This window comes from Mya arenaria, chromosome 7 (genome assembly GCF_026914265.1).
Source record: "Mya arenaria isolate MELC-2E11 chromosome 7, ASM2691426v1".
NCBI lineage: Eukaryota > Metazoa > Mollusca > Bivalvia > Myida > Myidae > Mya > Mya arenaria.
In genome coordinates, this window is record NC_069128.1 from 13,088,813 (window position 1) to 13,109,643 (window position 20,831).

General features: G+C 34.8%; 2 protein-coding genes across 4 annotated transcripts; both read left to right on the plus strand.

Annotated features, from left to right (window-relative positions):
* The first annotated feature begins 821 nt into the window (after positions 1–821).
* LOC128240031 (4-galactosyl-N-acetylglucosaminide 3-alpha-L-fucosyltransferase FUT6-like) lies at positions 822–8,677 on the plus strand. 3 transcript variants are annotated; one of them, XM_052956518.1, is made up of 3 exons: positions 822–1,035; positions 1,667–1,779; positions 5,134–8,677. In XM_052956518.1, the coding sequence occupies exon 3, from the start codon at positions 5,135–5,137 to the stop codon at positions 6,413–6,415; it is 1,281 nt and encodes a 426-aa protein (XP_052812478.1). In that variant the 5' UTR covers positions 822–1,035; positions 1,667–1,779; position 5,134; the 3' UTR covers positions 6,416–8,677. The 3 variants fall into 3 exon arrangements, with proteins under 3 accessions (XP_052812478.1, XP_052812476.1, XP_052812477.1); XM_052956516.1 differs by lacking the exon at positions 1,667–1,779 and having other exon boundaries at positions 822–1,050; XM_052956517.1 differs by lacking the exon at positions 1,667–1,779.
* Positions 8,678–16,280: 7,603 nt separating this feature from the next.
* Positions 16,281–20,561, plus strand: LOC128240030 (4-galactosyl-N-acetylglucosaminide 3-alpha-L-fucosyltransferase FUT6-like). The gene is made up of 2 exons (XM_052956515.1): positions 16,281–16,384; positions 17,740–20,561. Exons 1-2 carry the CDS (start codon positions 16,359–16,361, stop codon positions 19,019–19,021), a joined length of 1,308 nt encoding a protein of 435 aa, XP_052812475.1. The 5' UTR covers positions 16,281–16,358; the 3' UTR covers positions 19,022–20,561.
* The last annotated feature ends 270 nt before the right edge of the window (positions 20,562–20,831 follow it).

Consider the following 20,831-nt stretch of genomic DNA (forward strand, 5'->3'; position numbering starts at 1 on the left):
GATCCGAAACAAATTGCATCGAAATTGCTTAACATCATAAAGGAAGGTGCACCACAAATATCATGCATCGAAACACCTCAGCATTTTTCCATCGAAAACAACCATGCATATATATGGACTGTCTAAACTTTCAAAATTCTTCACATTTAAAGTTGGGCAAATTACACCAATTCGGAAGTGACTACTCATTGTTATATGCATAATTTCTTTTATTTGACACATAAAAGTGATTCAATGCATGGGTATAGCATCTCAGGTTATTTGCTACATCCATATTTATAAATTGTGTAGCTGAGTGGTTTGTGTTGTCAATATCAGACTAAAGATGATGGATCTACTTTTTATTGTTTACTTATTCACCGCAATGCTCATTTACCGGATATTGTCATTTTACCATAACACAGATGTTACGTTCAACTAATTTTATTTATTTGTTTTCTAACGTTGTTTAATATTAAGTACAGAAGTGGAGCTTTAATATTCCCATATCTTGTGTTGGTGGTTATAAAGCACTAGAAATCAGTGTCTTATTGTATGCAAGTTGACCACTTGACAATGGAATATAATGGAAAATCATTTAGTGGTGTCTGACATGAAGTTGTATCCTATGGAAAATGGCCGAGGTTTTTCGTTTGAAATAATATCCGGGCTCTTACCTCAACTCCTGTTTTGCTAATTGTCTCGTGACGCTTACAATCAATAATACACATTGTTTGACGTGCGTATTGATATGAACAATTTGTCTGTGTTTTAAATTATGCTACATCTGGCGTCCTCATTATCTGTAATTACTTTTATAGATTGTCTTTTCTGTAAGCTATCCATTTCTGTTCAGTTAAAAAGTAATTGTTGATTTTTTTGCGGACCCCTTGGTTAAAAGTGTGTTTAATGCATAGGAATATTTGTGAAAAATATATTACGTGTCATCACGCAACACCAACGATTCGAATGTGCTATAGAATAATAAATTTGGAAAAGTTAATTGAAAATCTAAGTCTAGTTTTTTGGATATTGGAACCATTACACTTGGAACAGGTAAATGAGGACTAGGTCGGTATTCATGATACATGCATTAATTACCTAACTTAAGTCATTTCCATAATTGGTGTATCTCACTTACCATATGATGTAACAACGTGACCACTTCTGAATCCTTTACTTCTGTTGACTCTGTTTAAAGCCGAAACTTTTCTGTTAAACAAACGTGTACACGTAATTTAATTTGACATGAAATACGACTTAAGATATGACTGATGTAATTTCATGATTATCGGCACTGTAATATGCATGTCATTTAAATTTTAGTTTAAACATTATATATTTTACAACGATTTTGAAGAATGTTATGATAACTTTTAGCAAGTCACTCTCGTTGGCACGATGTTGCGCGAGAGTGTGGTCTTGTGTTGTGGGGGAAAGCGGAGTGCCCGTAGAAAACCCTCTTGTCCGGCTTGATGACCACTTACCAAACTCACATGCGCCCAGGCCGGTAATCGAGCCCGGGTCGCCTAGGTGAGAAGCGAGTGCGCTATCCACTGCGCTAACCGGACAACCTATACACTAGTACCTTCAGCAATGTTCATATTTATCTTTCACAATCATTAGGATTATTATTACACTCTTATCGAATGATATGATTTAAGAGGGGGATAATTTCTCGTCATAGTCAGAAAGGACGGTCAACGTCGAGGAACTGTGCCACTCTTGAGGGTCGATTTATTGCAACCGAACTAGATGACGCGCACAAAGCTCAGTCAGTCCCCAAACCCCATTAAACCGGTACTGATTCCTATCTCGTCACTTCTTATACGTGATTCTCTTTGGCTTTATAGGACGAGGGTTCACCCCCCCCCACTACTGTAGACTTCTAAGTTCCTCTTTAATATGCACGGGGATGAAGCCATAAATTCCCTTAAGTCGCTTGCAAATGTTTAATGTGGATTTGTGAAGACAATATCCGACATTGATTGTACGGTTTGTAAAACCTTTAACATAACGAGTTGAACAAACTTCCTTACTACAATCTGTTCCCTTCACATCGATTCATATCAGGAGTTTCTATTGAGCATATCTGTTTACATGTTCTTTAATCTCGTATTTAATTATAATACAAATATAAAATGCACGTGAATGTGTGTGTTTTAAACAAAAAGAAAATCAACCGTATAAAACGTTTATAAGCTTTATAAGTGCAATAAACTTTGCCGTCTCAATAGCATTAAAGTTAAAATTTATGTTATCCTTGACCTTTGTCAGTTATCTAACAATCCTTGATAAACATACCTATTTTTTTTATAAATAAGCACTGTGTTGTTTGTGGTGTTTTGTGCTGTTGTTCCATGTTTCTTGTTGGTGATTTTTTTCTGTTTGTTTTTTGTCTTTGGCGTTTTCCCTGTGCCATTACATGGGGTTTATGTTTAAACTTATGGCTACTGAGCTTTTTGCCTTAGTTTTTACTATAAATACATACATTTTTTTAAATGTTTAAGTAATTACTTGAACATTACCATAATAATAAAACTGTTAACTATTGCCGTATGTCAAATAATAACATTTATTAGAATAAATATAATTATATATGAGGCATTATCATAAAGTATATATTCTTCAAATCCTTCATTAGAATCATACTCAAATATATTTATATCGTAAGATGAAAAAATGTGTAATTTTAATATTATTTATTTCAACTGGTAAATGCATAATCAATATATTGTACATACCTTCTACAGTTTCAAAAGCGTTGCTATAAATACACCATGTACACGTAATTAGTACCAAACATGTTAACCATTCAAATTGATAATATTTGTAGTGCGTTTATCAATTCATGAACTGACATAAATCCTAAATCCTGCAAGTCCTCCTAAATATTCCTTTTCGACTATAAATTGGGCTAAAGGGACAAATGAATGCTCCATGCAGCTTGATATATACATAACTAATGATAATTCTATAAATTCAGATTTAAATAAATCTCAATAGGTAATACATTTAATGACTTTTATAAAAAAAAAATGGGGTTATAATTTGTACATTATAATAATAATATTCACACACTAGTTTTTTCATTTGATTGGGATTAATCGTATAACAGTACATTTTATCTTCTTAAATCAAAGTATATAGGCTATCTCGAGTCCCCGGACTATCTATGTAGTTAGTTAAGAAAATGAAGAGTAGAGCATGCACATTGCATGTATCAAATTAACAAAAAACCAAATGCCAGCAATTGTCGTCCGTAACTTTACCGTTGATGTATAACTAAAGATTGTTTTGGTATCCCCGAGATCTTTATAAGATGTTTTCAAAAATATCAATATTTGTTGAATATAGATATTGTTATTATTAATGTCATATGTATACGCACATAATTAATCATTTAAAGTGTTTACGGACAAACGGTAAATATGGATTTTATAACATTACTTGTCGCTTTACACTTACATGCATACTTAAGTCCTGTAATATTATCTTTTCTATTGGACTTCACACACATTAACCAGCCCGATACCCCGATAGTGACGTCTATCTCGTAATTTATTTGAAAAACATTTGTTTATCTTTATCGTGTACGCTATCTTTATCTTAACAAATTAATTATGCAACACGAAAGAGTACTTTGGTCGATTTGATCATTCAAGTAGGCTTAGAGCAGCTAGGTGCACTGTCATTTTCCCTCAAAAAAAACCATAGAAGTATATGCTAACGTATATAATGGTTTAGATACTTTTTGCCAGAAGTTGCTTCCTTTTCAAACGAAATATAAACGGGAAAGAAAAGGAAGCGTTAGGAATAAATTAAGGTACATTTTGCCAGTTAAACAAGTCTAGTTTTTACATTTTGTTTTCTCTTTTGATAACTTAGTCTAAATAGTGTATAATTGAATAGCTTTTATATTGAATTTACTTACCGCATGTAAAACTGTGTACTTCGTCGGTTTTACTTTCTCAAAACAATATCACAAGGGTTTGTCTTTCCTATATAATAGAACGATGGCGTCAAAGATTGTTGCTATGTCAATTTGTTGAACACTGATTTAAACAGTTCCAATAAGTAAATACGTATTAAAAAAACTAACAATATCATATGCACTGGAAAGTTATCTTGACATAAACGATTTTGTAATGTGTTCCTTGGTTAACAGACTAGCGTTGTCATCTACAACAAAAGCTCTTGTTATTTTGGAGATGTGTGCCTAGTATTTAAACTCAAAGTTCACAACAACAAAACTCTTCATTTTAAAATATTGTGTTTTGTAAGCATAAACACAAAAAAACCGCGTACTTCTTTCATCACTGTTATAAAAGTATGACGATAAACAGTATGCACGTCATAAAATAATCCGACACACTTTTTTGTTTTAAATTTACTGTGGACGGACAATACATATATTGACGTCTCAACTAAGATGTACGGCTAACAAACATCGATGAATAGGGAATTTAAATTAATAATATATTGAGAAATACTGCTATCCAATTTGTTAAAAAACTATTTTAACTATCATCACACTTTAATGTTTGCCCCGGATATTTAAGTTTGCCAAAAAAAAATAATAATGGTTTAACTCTGAAGACCACCAGCTTGCTTGTTTTAGTACACCGTCTTCATAGCGAAGACAAATTAAATGTTTTATAAAGTTTCATTTACCTCCTGGGGTTATAAAAATGAGAACATGTAGAGATTTATATTTTTGAATATAACTTCAGATCAAAGATGCAACGGTTGCATTAAATTCCTCATCTTTTTTATTTAGAATGATTGAGATAACTTTACACATGTTATTTCATAGCTTTTGCATTCACGTATACATTCTCTGAACGGGAAGCTGTACAGTATCGCATATCAGATTACAAAGTAAACAATGCGCGTTAAGAAAACTCAAATGAGTTAATAAATACCGAGTTGCCAAATTGTCCGTGTATTTATATGTAAATAAATGGTTTGAACAAACTACAAGGAAAGGGTTATCGCGCTTTTTGCTTTGTTCTAACACGTATTATTCTTCTTGAAATAAGTTCATACTGTAATTGATTTCTCCAGATAGTTGTTCTCTAAAGAAATGGAAACTACCGGGAAAAACTCAGCAGCCAAACATTGAAGTCACATTTTTTACCTCTTCTTTTTTAGGATGGCAAAGCGAAGGTGGATTTTGGCGATAGTCTTTACCACGATACTGTTCCACGTGTTCTTGATCACCAACAAGTGGTTCGGAGTTCATTCAAACCAAGCAAGTGTAAGGATGCGAGCGTATTCGCCTAAAGCTACATCGGTACTCGGAGAGACTGGGCTGGCATACTCACCAGCCGCTGACGGTACTAATTCTATAGACGCAATCACGAAAGATGATCTCAAACATATTAAAGGCAAATTCTCTAACACGAAGTCTCCGTTTATTGATCCAAAGCTTAATATTAATACTTCTGAAGCATTCAATCTGCATAATATTTTATGGTGGAACCCACCGAAATGGATGAACGACTGGATTAAAGAAACAGACGAACGCCGGTGTTCATATACAAACTGTAAGGTCACTACTGACAGAACGATCCTTAAAGCAAGCAGTGCGGTGGTATTTTCCGTTGCCGATACAGGTATGGGGAGTCGCCCCCCTCTGACCCCAAATGAGAGAAATCCAAACCAAGCTTGGATATTCTACACATTGGAGTCTCCCTATAATATTTTGTGGCAACAAGAACATAAACGCCCTGACTGGTTGAACATGTTTAACTGGTCTTGGACGTACAAACCGGATTCAGACATATTCCATCCATATGGTATATTGCAGACAAGAGCTATGACATTACAGAGAAACTATAGCGAAATTTTCAGAAAGAAGACGAAACTAGCCGCTTGGGCGGTAAGCCATTGTGGTGCTGTGAGCAAAAGAGATCGATATGTTGAATTGTTAAATCACCTTTCAAGTGACGGGAATGCGTCTATCGTTGACATATTCGGGTCATGTAAAGGAGCATTGTCCAAACCAAGCAAAGAACAAATCGAGAACATTCTTGATGAGAATTATAAATTCTATCTCGGGTTCGAGAACTCATTATGCCCGGATTATATTACAGAAAAGTTCTTTATGTACTATAAACGAGACGTAATAACAATCGTCCGTGGCATGGGCGAGTATGAAAAATACTTTCCAAAAGGGTCATTTCTCAACACAAAAGACTTCCCCAGTCCGGAAGACTTAGCAAAATTCATAGTGAATCTCGCAGTGGATGAAGAAAGATACATTGAATACCTTAGGATGAAGGACAGATTTTCTGTAAAAGAACGAGGATTTATGTACCAAGACGCCGTATGTAGTATATGTCATAAACTCAACAACATTGAAGAATACAGAAAGACAATTGTTGATTTTTTAGATTTTCTTGGAACATGTGTTCAACCAAAGGACGTATAAAATATTTATGATTATTACTTAGGCATCATAAATCTGCTAGCAATACATACTGCAAATACATTTGTCTTTATTCCAACTACATGTAGTGCAATACTGCTGATTTCCAATCTTTCGACGTCACGTCATACAAAGTATCATTGCGCGATGGTATTATTACGTCATAAAACGAAGTGTTTCAATAAGATGTACTTTAATGTAACAGTGACAAGTCTTCACTTATTTATACCTGTTATGTATATTGTAAAGAAATGACTATTATTATTGCGTTATGAACTATGTAACTTTTGACTCTCGTGGAGTTTGAAGATTATTGATTTCACTCGGCTAGCGGCTTAAAGAGTCCAAGTTTGCAAAACTCCACTAGAGTCGAATACAACATCCGGGATCAAAACGCAGAGCTCATACCCCACTCTAGCATGCCTTTATATATGTGCTGTATTCCATTCGCCAGTGTTAGACTGTCTCCTAACAAGGGAATAAACTTGCCAACTATTGACGTGACCGCTATAGTCCGTCGCTATACACGTTCAGAAGCGCCTGTGCATGTTGCCGTGCCAATCACTACAAAGAACGGTCAACATGAAATTTCGAGGATTGCGTCTGGCTCATTGAGATAGAAAAACTTCCGAAATTATTAATGTTAAGATTAGTTAAGATTGCATATCAGATAACAATAAGCAATAATGTACATAAATGGATGTGATTGGCCCACAGTGAACTCAACTGATTTTTACGGCTTAAAAGGTCACTGCTAAAAGGACACTGTAAGCTCCTCGCACAAACGTGTTTTAGTAATTTCTCATTCTCAATATCAACTTAGTGTTCCATGGTGGTTCAAAATTATAAATGTTTTACCTATTCTTTGACTTTATCTTCCATTACATATCGTTTTCGTTTATTTAACCATAAATTTGATAACTTAGAAGTTGATTATAAAGTTGATATCAAGCAGACATTGTCTTAAATCGTCTGTGAAAGGTCCCTTTAATCTGTTGTAGAAATGTTAGGCACATTTTAGTACTTCTATGGAAATGATGTTAATACCAACAGTCTTAACACGTTTCAAGGCTTAAAAAGCAATTGTCTTCAATTTTTTCAACATCCACGCGACAATCATTTCTCTTTAATTGTATATGCTTGAAAAAACTTAACATACAATATTTTGAGAGAAGATGTTCATGCCATCACAGTAAAACCTGTTTTCCAAACTGTGTTTTATCCTTCCAGGAACGCTTTTGGAATACAATTGGCATAAGAAAATATATATTTACAGTTAAACCTGTTCGTACGGCCACCTGTTTTTAATAGTCACTTGTACTAACCAGCCACTTTGACCGTTTCCCAAGGGTAACCACTCAATACATGTTTGACTGTATATTTCATTCGACTCACTATTGCAAGCTCACATGAGAACTCATTTGCTACAATAGTGGTCAAAATTATCTTTGAGGGTCGTCAACATCTTGCTTCGTAATAAATACACCCTGTCTGGTGTCTTGCAACATTGTCTACCTTATATATAGTAAACATAGTCGGAATGGATCTCTATATGAATTATATGTATTGTTCTGCTCAAGCTCATAAATGCTTTATTTATTTACGAGAACATGACTCTATTATAGCGGACAACCATTGGAGCCACACAGTCTTGTTATGCATCGTAAATACTTCAACGCATCTTCAGTTATAGTGCTAATGAGTTAGAAATGGTCAAGAACGTTGAGTTTGATGTGGTATTATGCATATAAATTAGTGTTTTTTGGCATGCAAATGAACATATATAAACAAATATTTATTTATTTATTTTTTTGCCTAAAAATTGGTCAATTGGCTGTATAACATATAAGAAAAGTATTTAGTGGTCTTGAAGCTCTAATTGCCGAATCAGCTTACTGATAAATGTTAATTGCAGCCTCAGCGAGCTTGTCCCGCCATGTCGCGCCCTTGAAGAACCGGGAACTCAGAGAGTAATCTTTGCGACCTTATTTGACTTCGTAAATCTGTATACATGTTCAGTTTGGATAGCAAAGTTGTTTCGCCAGGCCATATAATATTGTCTTTATTCTGTACACAAGAACGTGTCGCCTTTTATTAAATCTCAAATGTCTTACTGCTCAGCTAGTTTGTTTGAATAATACATTTGTTTACGTCTCATTCTCTACTCAATGTATCGGATTATTTGAGCCATTTACAATCCCATCTGTTGTTTTGGGTTAACAAGTTTCTGTTGATGTTGTTATTTATCTTGTTTGAACAGATGCTCCGAATGATTCTTGACTAATAAACTTTGGATCCTTGAAGCGTTGATCTCCATTGTCACTACGCTCACATGAGGCACTATTAGTCAGATATGCTATTAATTTTATAAACGTATGTGCATTATACAACAAACAATCGAAACTGCAACACAATCTAGGTGATTTCTTTTTTAGCTCACCAGAGCACGAAGTGCTCAAGGTGAGCTTTTGTAATCGGTCTTTGTCCGGCGTCCGTCCGCCAGTCCGTCAGTCAGTCAGTCCGTCCGTCCGTCCGTCCGTCCGTCGGTCGGTCGGTCGGTCGGTCGGTCGGTCGGTCGGTCGGTCAGGTCAGTCAGTCAGTCAAGTCAGTCAGTCAGTCAGTCAGTCAGTCAGTCAGTCAGTCAGTCAGTCAGTCAGTCAGTCAGCCAGCCAGCCAGCCAGCCAGCCAGCCAGCCAGCCAGCCAGCCAGCCAGTCAGTCAGTCAGTCAGTCAGTCAGTCAGTCAGTCAGTCAGTCAGTCAGTCAGTCAGTCCGTCCGTCCGTCAACAATTGCTTAAAAAACTTCTCCTCTGAAACTACCTGGTCAGATTCAATGAAACTTCACAGGAAGCTTCCTTGGGAGACCATCTACAAAAATACAACAAGGGTTCACGATTGATCGTCAACAACAACAACAACAAAATGGCCGACTTCCTGTTTTGCTTTAAAACATATCTCCTCTGAAACTACCAATCCAAATTCAATAAAACTTTACAGAAAGCTTCCTTTGGTGACCGTCTACAAAAATACAACAAGGGTCACGATTGACCAACACCAACAACAACAACAACAACAACAACAACAACAACAACAACAACAACAACAACAACAACAACAACAACAGCAACAACAACAAAATGGCTGACTTCCTATTTTGCTTTAAAAAACATCTTCTCTGAAACTACCGCTCCAAATTCAATGACACTTTACAGGAAGCTTCCTTGAGTGACCTTCTACAAAAATACAACAAGGGGTCACGATTGATCAACAATAACAACAACAACAACATAATGACCAGCTTCCTATTTTGCTTTAAAAAAACATCTGCTTTAAAACTACCAGTCCAAATTTAATCAAACTTTAAATAATTGTCTCGTAACGCTTACAATCAATAATACACATTGTTTGACGTGCGTATTGATGAACGATTTGTCTTTGTTTTAAATTATGCTACATCTGGCGTCCTCATTATCTGTAATTACTTTTATAGATTGTCTTTTCTGTAAGCTATCCATTTTTGCTCAGTTAAAAAGTAATTGTTGATTTTTTTTAAAAGTTTGTTTAATGGCATCACGTAACACCAACGATTCGAATGATAAATTGGAAAAGTTAATTGAAAATCTAAGTCTAGTTTTTGGACTAGGGCACTTGTGGCCTAGTTCATAGCGATACTCACGATATCTGCATTCTCAAGCCGCATCTGGGGGTTCACTGAAGTAATGTATTCATACACTGTATTTTGATTGGATTGCCGTTAGCGAATTTGAATAATCAAAGTATTACCAGAACTGATTACAATGAAAAAATCCAATAAAAATAGTTCTCCTAACAATTCAAGCTAACCGTATGATCTTTTAATGAAGCACAAGAAATTCATACGTAGCGAGTGAGTTAATCGGGTTAACTACATGAATGTTCTTCCATACGGTAAGATTATATGCAATAAGAATATGAACATATTGGAAAAGTACGCATCCAACTTTTCCCGTTCAATGCTCTGTATTGATAGACTGGTACCCTCTTTCTCTTTTATCCGAAAAGAAACCAGTATCAGATAACCGCGGTGTCCATCGCGCATTCGAAATGTCTTGTAAATTCATACGTAAAGCGACTAAAGTGTGCGGTCTAAGTAGAAAACAACCTGGAAAGTTTGTTTAAAAAAAGTATTGTTAATATTCTTTGTATTGAATGTTGGTATTTATTTTATTTATTTATAAAAACGACATCCATTCTGCGGGTGCATTTGGTGGGGACATAACCACCAGATTATCTCTGCAGGGCGGGGAATTTAGCTGGGGTTGGCTGGACCGAAAATAAAAGTCCCTGCTATTCCGGGGCCGGGGGGGGGGCATGGTTACAATTGACTGATGCATTAGCTTGTGTATTCAGATTCAGGGTTTTGGTGTGCAGTTAAAAAATAACTAATTGTCTAATTATATATTAAAAGTTAAGAATATATACTTATTTATATAAGTTATACTTTACAATCCAAATCAAAGATACATTGTACTATCTAACGCAAGAAATGTTTGTTTATTCAAGTAAATAAAGCAATCCCCATACCAAGGAACTGCAGTATTGCTTAACCAGCTTAATTGACATTATGAGTTGGAGTTCAAATTGCTGCAATTAAAGGCACATCTAGTTTTTAGAATTATTCAAACTCTAATTAAGCAACCTTATTATAGTTATATGAACTACTTTTGCAAAATGAAAGCTTTTTTAGATTTACAAGGACGGGTGAAAAGTATTTGTCAAATGTACTGCAACACCTGATACATGTTGCCTACGAATACAACAAATTCTAGGCACTCCAAATGTTACAGTACTATTCAATTTGAATTGCCTGAAAAGAAAGCTTCTTGATTCTACATTCAACATCTTCTTTCTGTATGACATATTGGACCAGGGAATCATGAACCTACAACCTTTTGCAACTATTGAGATAGGGAGCTATCAGGACAGTGACAGAGGACAATACAAGAATGGTCAACTGGTGCATTTATTGAGTTATCTAATGCATACAAATTAAGACGGAGAAAATAATTCTCATTTTTCCCAACTACTTCCTTAGCATCGTGTATGTAGTCTGACATGTAGTTGTCTTTTACAATGATTGTTCAAAGTTGGCCCTGTGGGTCAAAGATGCTCTGTCCACGGGCTAACAGGTTTTGTACATAATAGGGTTATAAGTACTGCGTTTTGATCCAGGAGGTTGTATTCGACTCAAGTAGATTTTTGCAGATTCGGTTTTCACAAGGCACAAGCCGAGTAAAATCAAAATCTACAAAGAAACTATCAGAATCGAATATGACATTCCGCCATATCCGGATCAAAACGCAGTACTAATAATCCTTTTATTATATACATTACTGATCACTTAGAAGCCACATCTTTGCATAATAAATTGCATTTTAGGGATGCACTCATTGGTTTAATGACATCAATTTAATATTGCGCAACATACTTGTTATGACGTGACGTCTCAAGAGTGGTATATGGCCGTATTGCACTGGAGCGGAATATGGGTTAAAGTATTTTGTGATATGTATTGCATGTGGATTGATGATGGGTATATAATAAAGAATATGATTATGTTTGGTATTCCATTCTCACAAGCAGTGTGATGAACTGCTGACACCATGCTATGAAATTTGATGGTCAATGTATTTAAAAGACATTTCAATATTTCATACTTGATAAACGATATTCATCTCATCTTAGTCTACTCAACTTGCTTTGTACAAAAGTCTGCAGCAGTAATAAGAATAGCATGAGACAGAAGGCAGTGCCTAATATTTATCAACAGCACTAAATTATCATGGTAACATTTTATATTAATTGAATACCAAGCACTAATTAAGAGGGAGAAAATAATTCTTCACTTTTCAAATAAAAACTACTTCCTAATAGCATTGTGCATGCAGTCTGACATACGTGTACAATGTAGATGTCTTTTACAAAGATTGTTCAAAGCATGGCCCTGTGGTTTAAAGCTCTCCTGAAAAAGAGGTGACAGGTTTTCTATATAGTATATAATTACACCATTGAAAATCTTCTCTGAAACTGCAAGTAACAGACTTTTGATATAAAAGATTTGATCAAATTAAAGAAGTATGTGTACTTTGGTTAACATACGCCAAACACGTAAATTAATTTGTACAAGTCTGATTAAACGACTTTGAGAAATTCAAAAGAACTATGACTTTATCTGATTTAACGCTTTAGCCCCACACCCGCCCCCCTCACTCTACACACACTTAACGAGATTTTTCAAATTTCCTTTGCTGCTTGCAAGCAATTTAAGTCAAAAGTTTAAGCTAGCCCATTAAAGAGTAACCCCTTGTGATGTGAGCCGATTGTTTCAATGCTTAGAACATGGTTGTCAACATTCCCCTAAATTAAGCCCTAGTCCATCAGTGCTTTTAGCACTTTGATTTGGATATTGGAACCATTACACTTGGAACAGGTAAATGAGAACTAGGTCGGTATTCATGATACATGCATTAATTACCTAACATAAGTCATTTCCATAATTGGTGTTTCTCACTAATCATATGATATAACAACGTGACCACTCCTGAATCCTTTACTTTTGTTGACTCTGTTTAAAACCGAAACTTTCCTGTTAAACAAACGTGTACACGTCATTTAATTTGACAATAAACACGACTTAAGATATGACTGAAGTAGTTTCATGATTATCGGCACTGACTTGTAATATGCATGTCATTTAACTTTTAGTTTAAACATTATATATTTTCAAGGAATTTGAAGAATGTTATGATAACCTATAACTAGTCACTCTCGTTGGCACGATGTTGCGCGAGAGTGTAATCTTGTGTTGTGGGGAAAAGCGGAGTGCCCGGAGAAAACCCATTTGTCCGGCTTGATGACCATGCCAAACTCACATGCGCCCAGGCCGGTAATCGAACCTGGGTCGCCTAGGTGAGAAGCGAGTGCACTATCCACTGCGCTAACCGGACAACCTATACACTTGTACCTTCAGCAATGCTCATATTTATCTTTCACAATCATTACGTTACTAGTACTACAACATGTATTTATTGTTTTGGCTGTACTTTATCGCGGTCCATCTTTCTTTAAACAAAACTGTCTAACTGTTCGAGACAAATGGCAAGACGTATTTATTATTCACTGTAGAACGAGTATAACACGAGAGTGACGGAAGCCAACCCCACATTTCAATGACATTTATGCTTGCCCCAGATTTCAACGTCAATGGCATGGCTCAGGTATTTTAATTTGCAAATGGTGTTGCTGTGAAGGTCGTAATGATCATTATAATTAAGACATCGTCTTCACAATAGACATACAAATGGTTGAGCTGCTTTTATGACGAAACGCTGTTTAAGGTCTATGCAAATAATTCTTCAGAAATCAGGCTCAACACTTGCTCGAGTCACTCGCTGTACTTGTCATATTTTTTTCTGAGGAACGATTAGAATCAATACTTATATGAAGAACTGATATTGCATTTGCAAATATATAGAGTTCACTCTGCGATCACGCATTCTCACGGGACTTGGAATTTTGCTGTTACTAAAGTCTTTCTTACACATAATCCTACTTGTTGTTCGTTTTTACCTATAAAGTTAGTACCTATATACAATTGCCAAATTGTCATTGTAAACAATGTTAACTAAAGGTTTGGACAAGTCTGTTGAAGAAGCCTTTTGTGTGACCGGACACTACTTCTACACTGTGATTTTTTTTATATGAAAAACTACAGAAACAAGTCCTGAAATCGAAAGTTTAGACATAAACCCCGTTTAATGGCACAGAGTCAATGAAGTTAATTCTGTACCTGATTTCTACAATAAAACAAGGGGAACTACCAAAACAAATCCAGCAGATCTTTTTTTATGGAGAGCAGTTTAGATAACCATTCACAAGTTATTGGATAGCGTTTATATTCGCATAAACATGTTCTGAACGGAGAGTTGTACAGTATCGCATGTCAGATTATGAAGTAAACATTGCGCGTTAAGAAAACACGTTTATATGTAAATTGATGGTTTGCACTATAAAGTAAAGGGTTATTTGTGCTTTTAACTTTGTTCTGACAATCAGTATTCCACTTGAAATAAATTCATATTGTAAATAATTTCTACAAAACGTTGTAGTCATAGTTATAGTTGATAATGACTATGTCAAATAATGTTGAGTGTGTGTTTGTAAATTGGTCAATTCTGTTGAAAGCGGTGTACACAATACTAGAGTTATTTGGCTTATTGCAATTTGTCAACAACCAAACGTGGTTTTCAGTCTTTATCTGGACAATGACCTTTGAAGCAAATCAGTCTGATATCTCTGACAGTGAGGGGTGTTTAAATACCAATGTATCAGGAAACCAACTCTAGGTGTTTTAAATCCAATGGTAATTCACATTTGTTTTCCTTTTTCGTTTGCCCATTTTTACGACAACGTTTTATCACTAAACGCCGAAACGTGTGATTTGGTTATGTTTTCATGCCCTGTTCCAAGGTACTTTCGTGCAATACCCATTTTGAAAGAAGATGAATTAATTGAAGTTCATCGATAAATGTTTGCACTAAAACACCAGTAAATAAAAAACTATAAAACAACTCTGGGTACATTTGTTCTGTCAGCTACGTCATCATCGATCAAAGCTTTGCGTGAGGGTCGTCTCACAGGTATCGGCGTAGCAAACACTCCTTTCGAAATAAGGGTATTCATAAAAACCCACAATGTTTTCTTTTATTGTTTTTCTACAACACTCGTGAATAAAGATACGATCTAACGCTAAAATCAACAACTATCATCTTTTATCTTACCATATAATCATTATTTGTCTCCGATATGCTTATTTTCCTGAATACCTTTTCCTTTATGGAGTACTACCTTGCAAGCAGTGGGACGCCCCTCATGTGCTATATATATCTATCTGTTTTACTTGACACAATATTGACCAAAATATTATTTTAATTACCTTCTCAATGTAGAATATTGGATGAATAATTGTTTTTATCCTCTACTTCATGAATGAGACGGCAAATAACCACAACCCGGAAGTGACTGTTCAGTGTTACATGTTTAAATAAAACGGAAACGTTTTTCTAATCTTGTTTATCTTGTTTAGAGATAAGTACACAAGAGAAACTTTCATCCCTACTATTGTGTTGGGGTCGTGAACAGCTAGAATTCATTGTAATTTTGAATGCAAGTCGGCCAATTCACTGTAAGGAGAGATACAATAATATTAGCTTCTATATATATATATATATATATATATATATATATATATATATATATATATATATATATATATATATATATATATATATATATAACCAGTTTAAACCAGTTTACGTGCACAAGCCTCACCCTCATCCCAACAATCATAAATAAAGAAAAAAAACGTAAAAGGTACATCTTATCAAAGTATGCATTAACTTGAGGGAAATTAATAATAAAACAAAATACTAATAGGTAAACCCAAAGTACTTCAAACCCCATTTAACCGGGGCTGACCACTCTCTATTAACTTTTTTTAAGTGATTCTCTCTGGCTTTATAAGATGAGGGTTCATCCCCCTGTAGACTTCTAAGTTCCTATTTACTAAACACGGTGATGAAGCCATAAATTCCCTAAAGTCTCTAGCCCCCGCCTTTAGCAAATGTTTAATGTGGATTTGTGATGACAATATCCGACATTGATTGTACAGTTTATAAAACTTTTTACATAACGAGTTGAACAAACGTCCTTGCTACGACCTGTTCCCTTCTTATCGATTCATATCAGGATTTTCTATTGAATATTTCTGTTCCCATGTTCTTTAATCTCGTATTTTATCATTATTCAAATATAAAATGCACTTGAATGATTGTGTTTTAAACAAATAGTAAATCAACTATTTGTAAAACGTTTATAAACATTATAAGTGGAATAAACTTTGCAGTCTCAATGGCAACAAAGGAAAAATGTAAAATGTAAGTAATCCTTGATCTATGTAAGTTATCTAACAATCCCTGATAAACATACATAGTTCTTTATTTAGTTATGCACTGTGTTGTTTGAGGAGTTTTGTGATGTTGTTCCATTTTCCTTGTTTGTGATAATTTTGTGTTCTATGTCTTATGCGTTTACCCTGTGCCATTGTACAGGAGTTATGTTTTAACTTTCGGCTACTGAGCTCGATTCTGTAGTTTTTCACATAAATATTTATATTTTTTTAAACTTTTAAGTAATTACTTGAACATTAAAAGTATAATAAAACTATTGCCGTATGTTAATTAATAACATCTATCAAAATAATATGAAGTTTTCATATATCATAATTATAAATAAGGCATTATCATAAGGTGTGTATTCTTCATAAGAATCACACTCAAGCGCATGTATATAATCAGATGAAAAAAATGTGTCATTTTGATATTATTTATTTCAACTTGTAAATGCTTAATCAATATATTATACATACATTCTACAGTTTCAAAAGCATTGTTATGAATACATCCTGTACACGTTATTAGTAAAAAAATAGTTAAGTATGCACATCATAAAATAATCCGACAACCTTTTTTTGTTTTAAATCTACCGTGAACGGCCATTACATATATTGACGTTTCAACTATACTAAGAAGTACGGCAAACAAACGTCCATCAATTTTCAGGGAATTTAAATTTATAATATATTGAAAATACTGCTATCCAATTGGTTCAAAAGATATTTTAACCACGAATACTCTTTAGTGTTTTCCCCGGATATTTAATTGATATTAAAAGATTTAAATCTGAAGACCACCAGCTTTCTTGTTATTAGGATTCCGTTTTTATAGCGTATACACATTAAATGTTTTATACAATTTTATTTACCTCCTGAGGATATAAAAAGCAAACTATTTAGAGATTTATTTTGTTGAATATAACTTCAGATCAAATAAGCAAAGGTTGCATTAAATTCCTAATTTTTTATTTAGAACGATTGAGATAACGCATGTTATCTAATAGCTTTTGCATTCGCATATACATTCTCTAAACAGGAAGTTGTACAGTATCGCTTATCAGATTACAAAAAAAATGCACGTTAAGAAAACTCCAATGAGGTAACCGATTTGCCAAATTGTCCGTGTATGTATATGTAAATTAATGGTTTGAACAAACTATCAAGTAAAGGATTATCGCGCATTTTGCTTTGTCCTCACACGTATTATTCCACTTGAAATAAATCCATTCTGTAATTGATTTCTTCAAATAGATGTTCTCAAGAGCAATGGAAACTACCAAGACAAACTCAGCAGCCCAAAATTGAACCAAGTCCAAATGTTAATCTCTTCTTTTTTAGGATGGCAACGCGAAGGTGGGTTTTGGCGATAGTCTTTACCACTCTACTGTTCCACGTGTTCTTGATCACCTACAAGTGGTCCGGAATTATTTCAAACCAGGCAAGTGTAAGGATACGAGTGCATTCGCCGAAAGCTACATCTGTACTCGGAGAGGCTGGAATGGCATATTCACCAGCCGCTGACGGTACTAATTCAATAGACGCAATCACGAAAGATGATCTCAAACATATTAAAGGCAAATTCTCTAACACGAAGTCTCCGTTTATTGATCCAAAGCTTAATATTAATACGTCTGAAGCATTCAATCTGCATAATATTTTATGGTGGAACCCACCTAAATGGATGAACGACTGGATTGAAGAAACAGACGAACGCCGGTGTTCATATACAAACTGTAGGGTAACTACGGACAGAACGACCCTTAAAGGAAGCAGTGCAGTGGTATTTTCGGTTGCCAATACAGGTATGGGGAGTCGACCCCCTCTCACCCCAAATGAGAGAAATCCAAACCAAGCTTGGATATTCTACACATTGGAGTCTCCCTATAATATTGTGTGGAAACAAGAACATAAACGCACCGAATGGTTGAACGTGTTTAACTGGTCTTGGACGTACAAACCGGATTCAGACATCTTCCATCCATATGGTATATTGCAGACAAGAGATAGGCCATTACAGAAAAACTATAGCGAAGTTTTCAGAAAGAAGACGAAACTAGCCGCTTGGGCGGTAAGCCATTGTGGTGCTGTAAGCGAAAGAGATAGATATGTTGAATTAGTAAATAACTTTTCAAATCACGGGGATGGGTCTATTGTTGACATATTCGGGTCATGTAAAGGAGCATTGTCTAAACCAAGTGAAAACCAGTTCGAGAAAATTCTTGATGAAAATTATAAATTCTATCTCGGGTTCGAGAATTCATTATGCCCGGATTACATTACCGAAAAGTTCTTTATGAACTATAAACGAGACGTTATAACAATCGTCCGTGGTATGGGCGAGTATGAAAAATACTTTCCAAAAGGGTCTTTTCTCAACACAAAATACTTCCCGAGTCCGGAAGACTTAGCAAAATTCATAGTGAATCTCGCAGCGGACGAAGAAAGGTTCATTGAATACCTTAAGGTGAAAGACAGATTTTCTGTAGAAGAACGACGATTTATGTACCAAGACGCCGTATGTAGCATATGCCATAAACTCAACAACATTGAAGAATACAGAAAGACAATTGTTGATTTTTTAGATTTTCTTGGAACATGTGTTCAACCAAAGGACGTATAGAATATTTATCATTATTATTTAGGCATCATAAACCTGCTAGCAATACATATTGGAAATACATTTTTCTTTATTCCAACTGGTACAATACGGCTCTATTTCAATCTTTCAACGTCACATCATAACAAGTATCATTGGGCGATGTTATAATGACGTCTCAAAACAAAGTGTTCCAATAAGATGTGCTTTAATAGTTTCAAAGTTTCAAAGTTATTGGCAATCGACATAATTTGCCTTTGGCCATTCACAAAACAATCATTTTATGGCAAAGACATCGTCCCAGGAACAGATATTCAAATAAGTTACATGCGTAATATACTAAATTATGATAATGATATTGTAAATTGTGACAATTACATGTGTAAAGTATATAGTATGTGCTTATATGCTTAGTAAATGAGTCTATATATATTGTATGTAAAAAATCAATGAAAACACAGTATATATTTAAACTAAATATGTTGACTGTACGGATGAGAATTTCTAAGAAGCAGCTTAAGTTTTTAATTAATCTTCTCTTTCAAAGCATGGTACAAAGCAAGTTGTTAACAGTTTTCCTATTTTAACTACAAATAAGGTACCTAAATGGTATACTGACATGTCCTCATGACATTTATACCAGTAATGTATATATTTTACCCTCGGCCTTGGGGTTTATATTTTAATCTTTTGACTACTGAGTTTGTTTCTGTAGTTTTCTTACATAAATATGGTAGTAAAATGATAATAATTATTGCGTTTTGAAATATGTTGACTCTCGTGGATTTTTTCAGAATAATAATTTCATTCGGCTAGTGGCGCAAGAGTCCAAATTTGCAAAACTCCACTAGAGTTGAATACAAAATCCAGGATCGAAACGCAGAGCTTATAACCCAATTCTAGCATGCTTTTATAAATATTATGTATTCCATTCGCCCTGTGTTTGACTGCCTCCATACATGGGAATAAAATTGCCAAATATTGACGTGCACGATGTAATCCGTCGCTATACAGTAACACGTTCAGAAGCGCCTGTGCATGTTGGCATGTCACTCATTCCGGTCAACGTGACATTTCAAAGACTGCTTCCGGCTCATTGGAAAATAAAAAACTTCCATAGGTAATCATGTTAAGATTAGTTAAGACGGCATATCAGAAAACAATAAGCAAAAATATACATATATAAGAATGTGATTAGGCAACAGTGAACTCAACTGATTTTTATATGAATGGAAGGAATGTGAGGGTTTTGTCATCACAGATGTATGGCGGAGGTACATTGTTTCCCTCTTTTTTAGATTTCAATGACATGCCTCTGCATGTCTTAAAAGGTCACTGAAGGTTCTTCACAAGAACGTTTTTAAGTAACTTCTAATTCTAAATAGCAACTTATTGTTCCATTATGGTTCAAAGATATAAATGTTTTACCTATTCTTAGGCTTTATCTTCGTCCATACTTTGTATTTTTGTCTTGTCGGTTTTGAGTTTTCATGATGTCTGTTAAAGATTAAATCTCGTTTTCGTTTATTCAATCATGAATTTGATAACTCATAAGTTGACAATAAAGTTGATAACAAGCAGAAATTGTCTTTATTTCTCTGTGGAAGGTCCCTTGAATCTATTAGGCACATTTTACTAAATACTTTTATGGAAATGTTGTCAATAGCAACATTTTTAACATGTTTCTACAACATCCACGTGACAATCATTCCTCCTTAAAGTTAGCATACACTATTTTGAGACAAGATGTTCATGCCATCATAGTAAAACCTGTCCCCCAAACTGTGTCTTAGCCATCCAGGAACGCTTTTGGAATACGATTGGCATAAGAAAA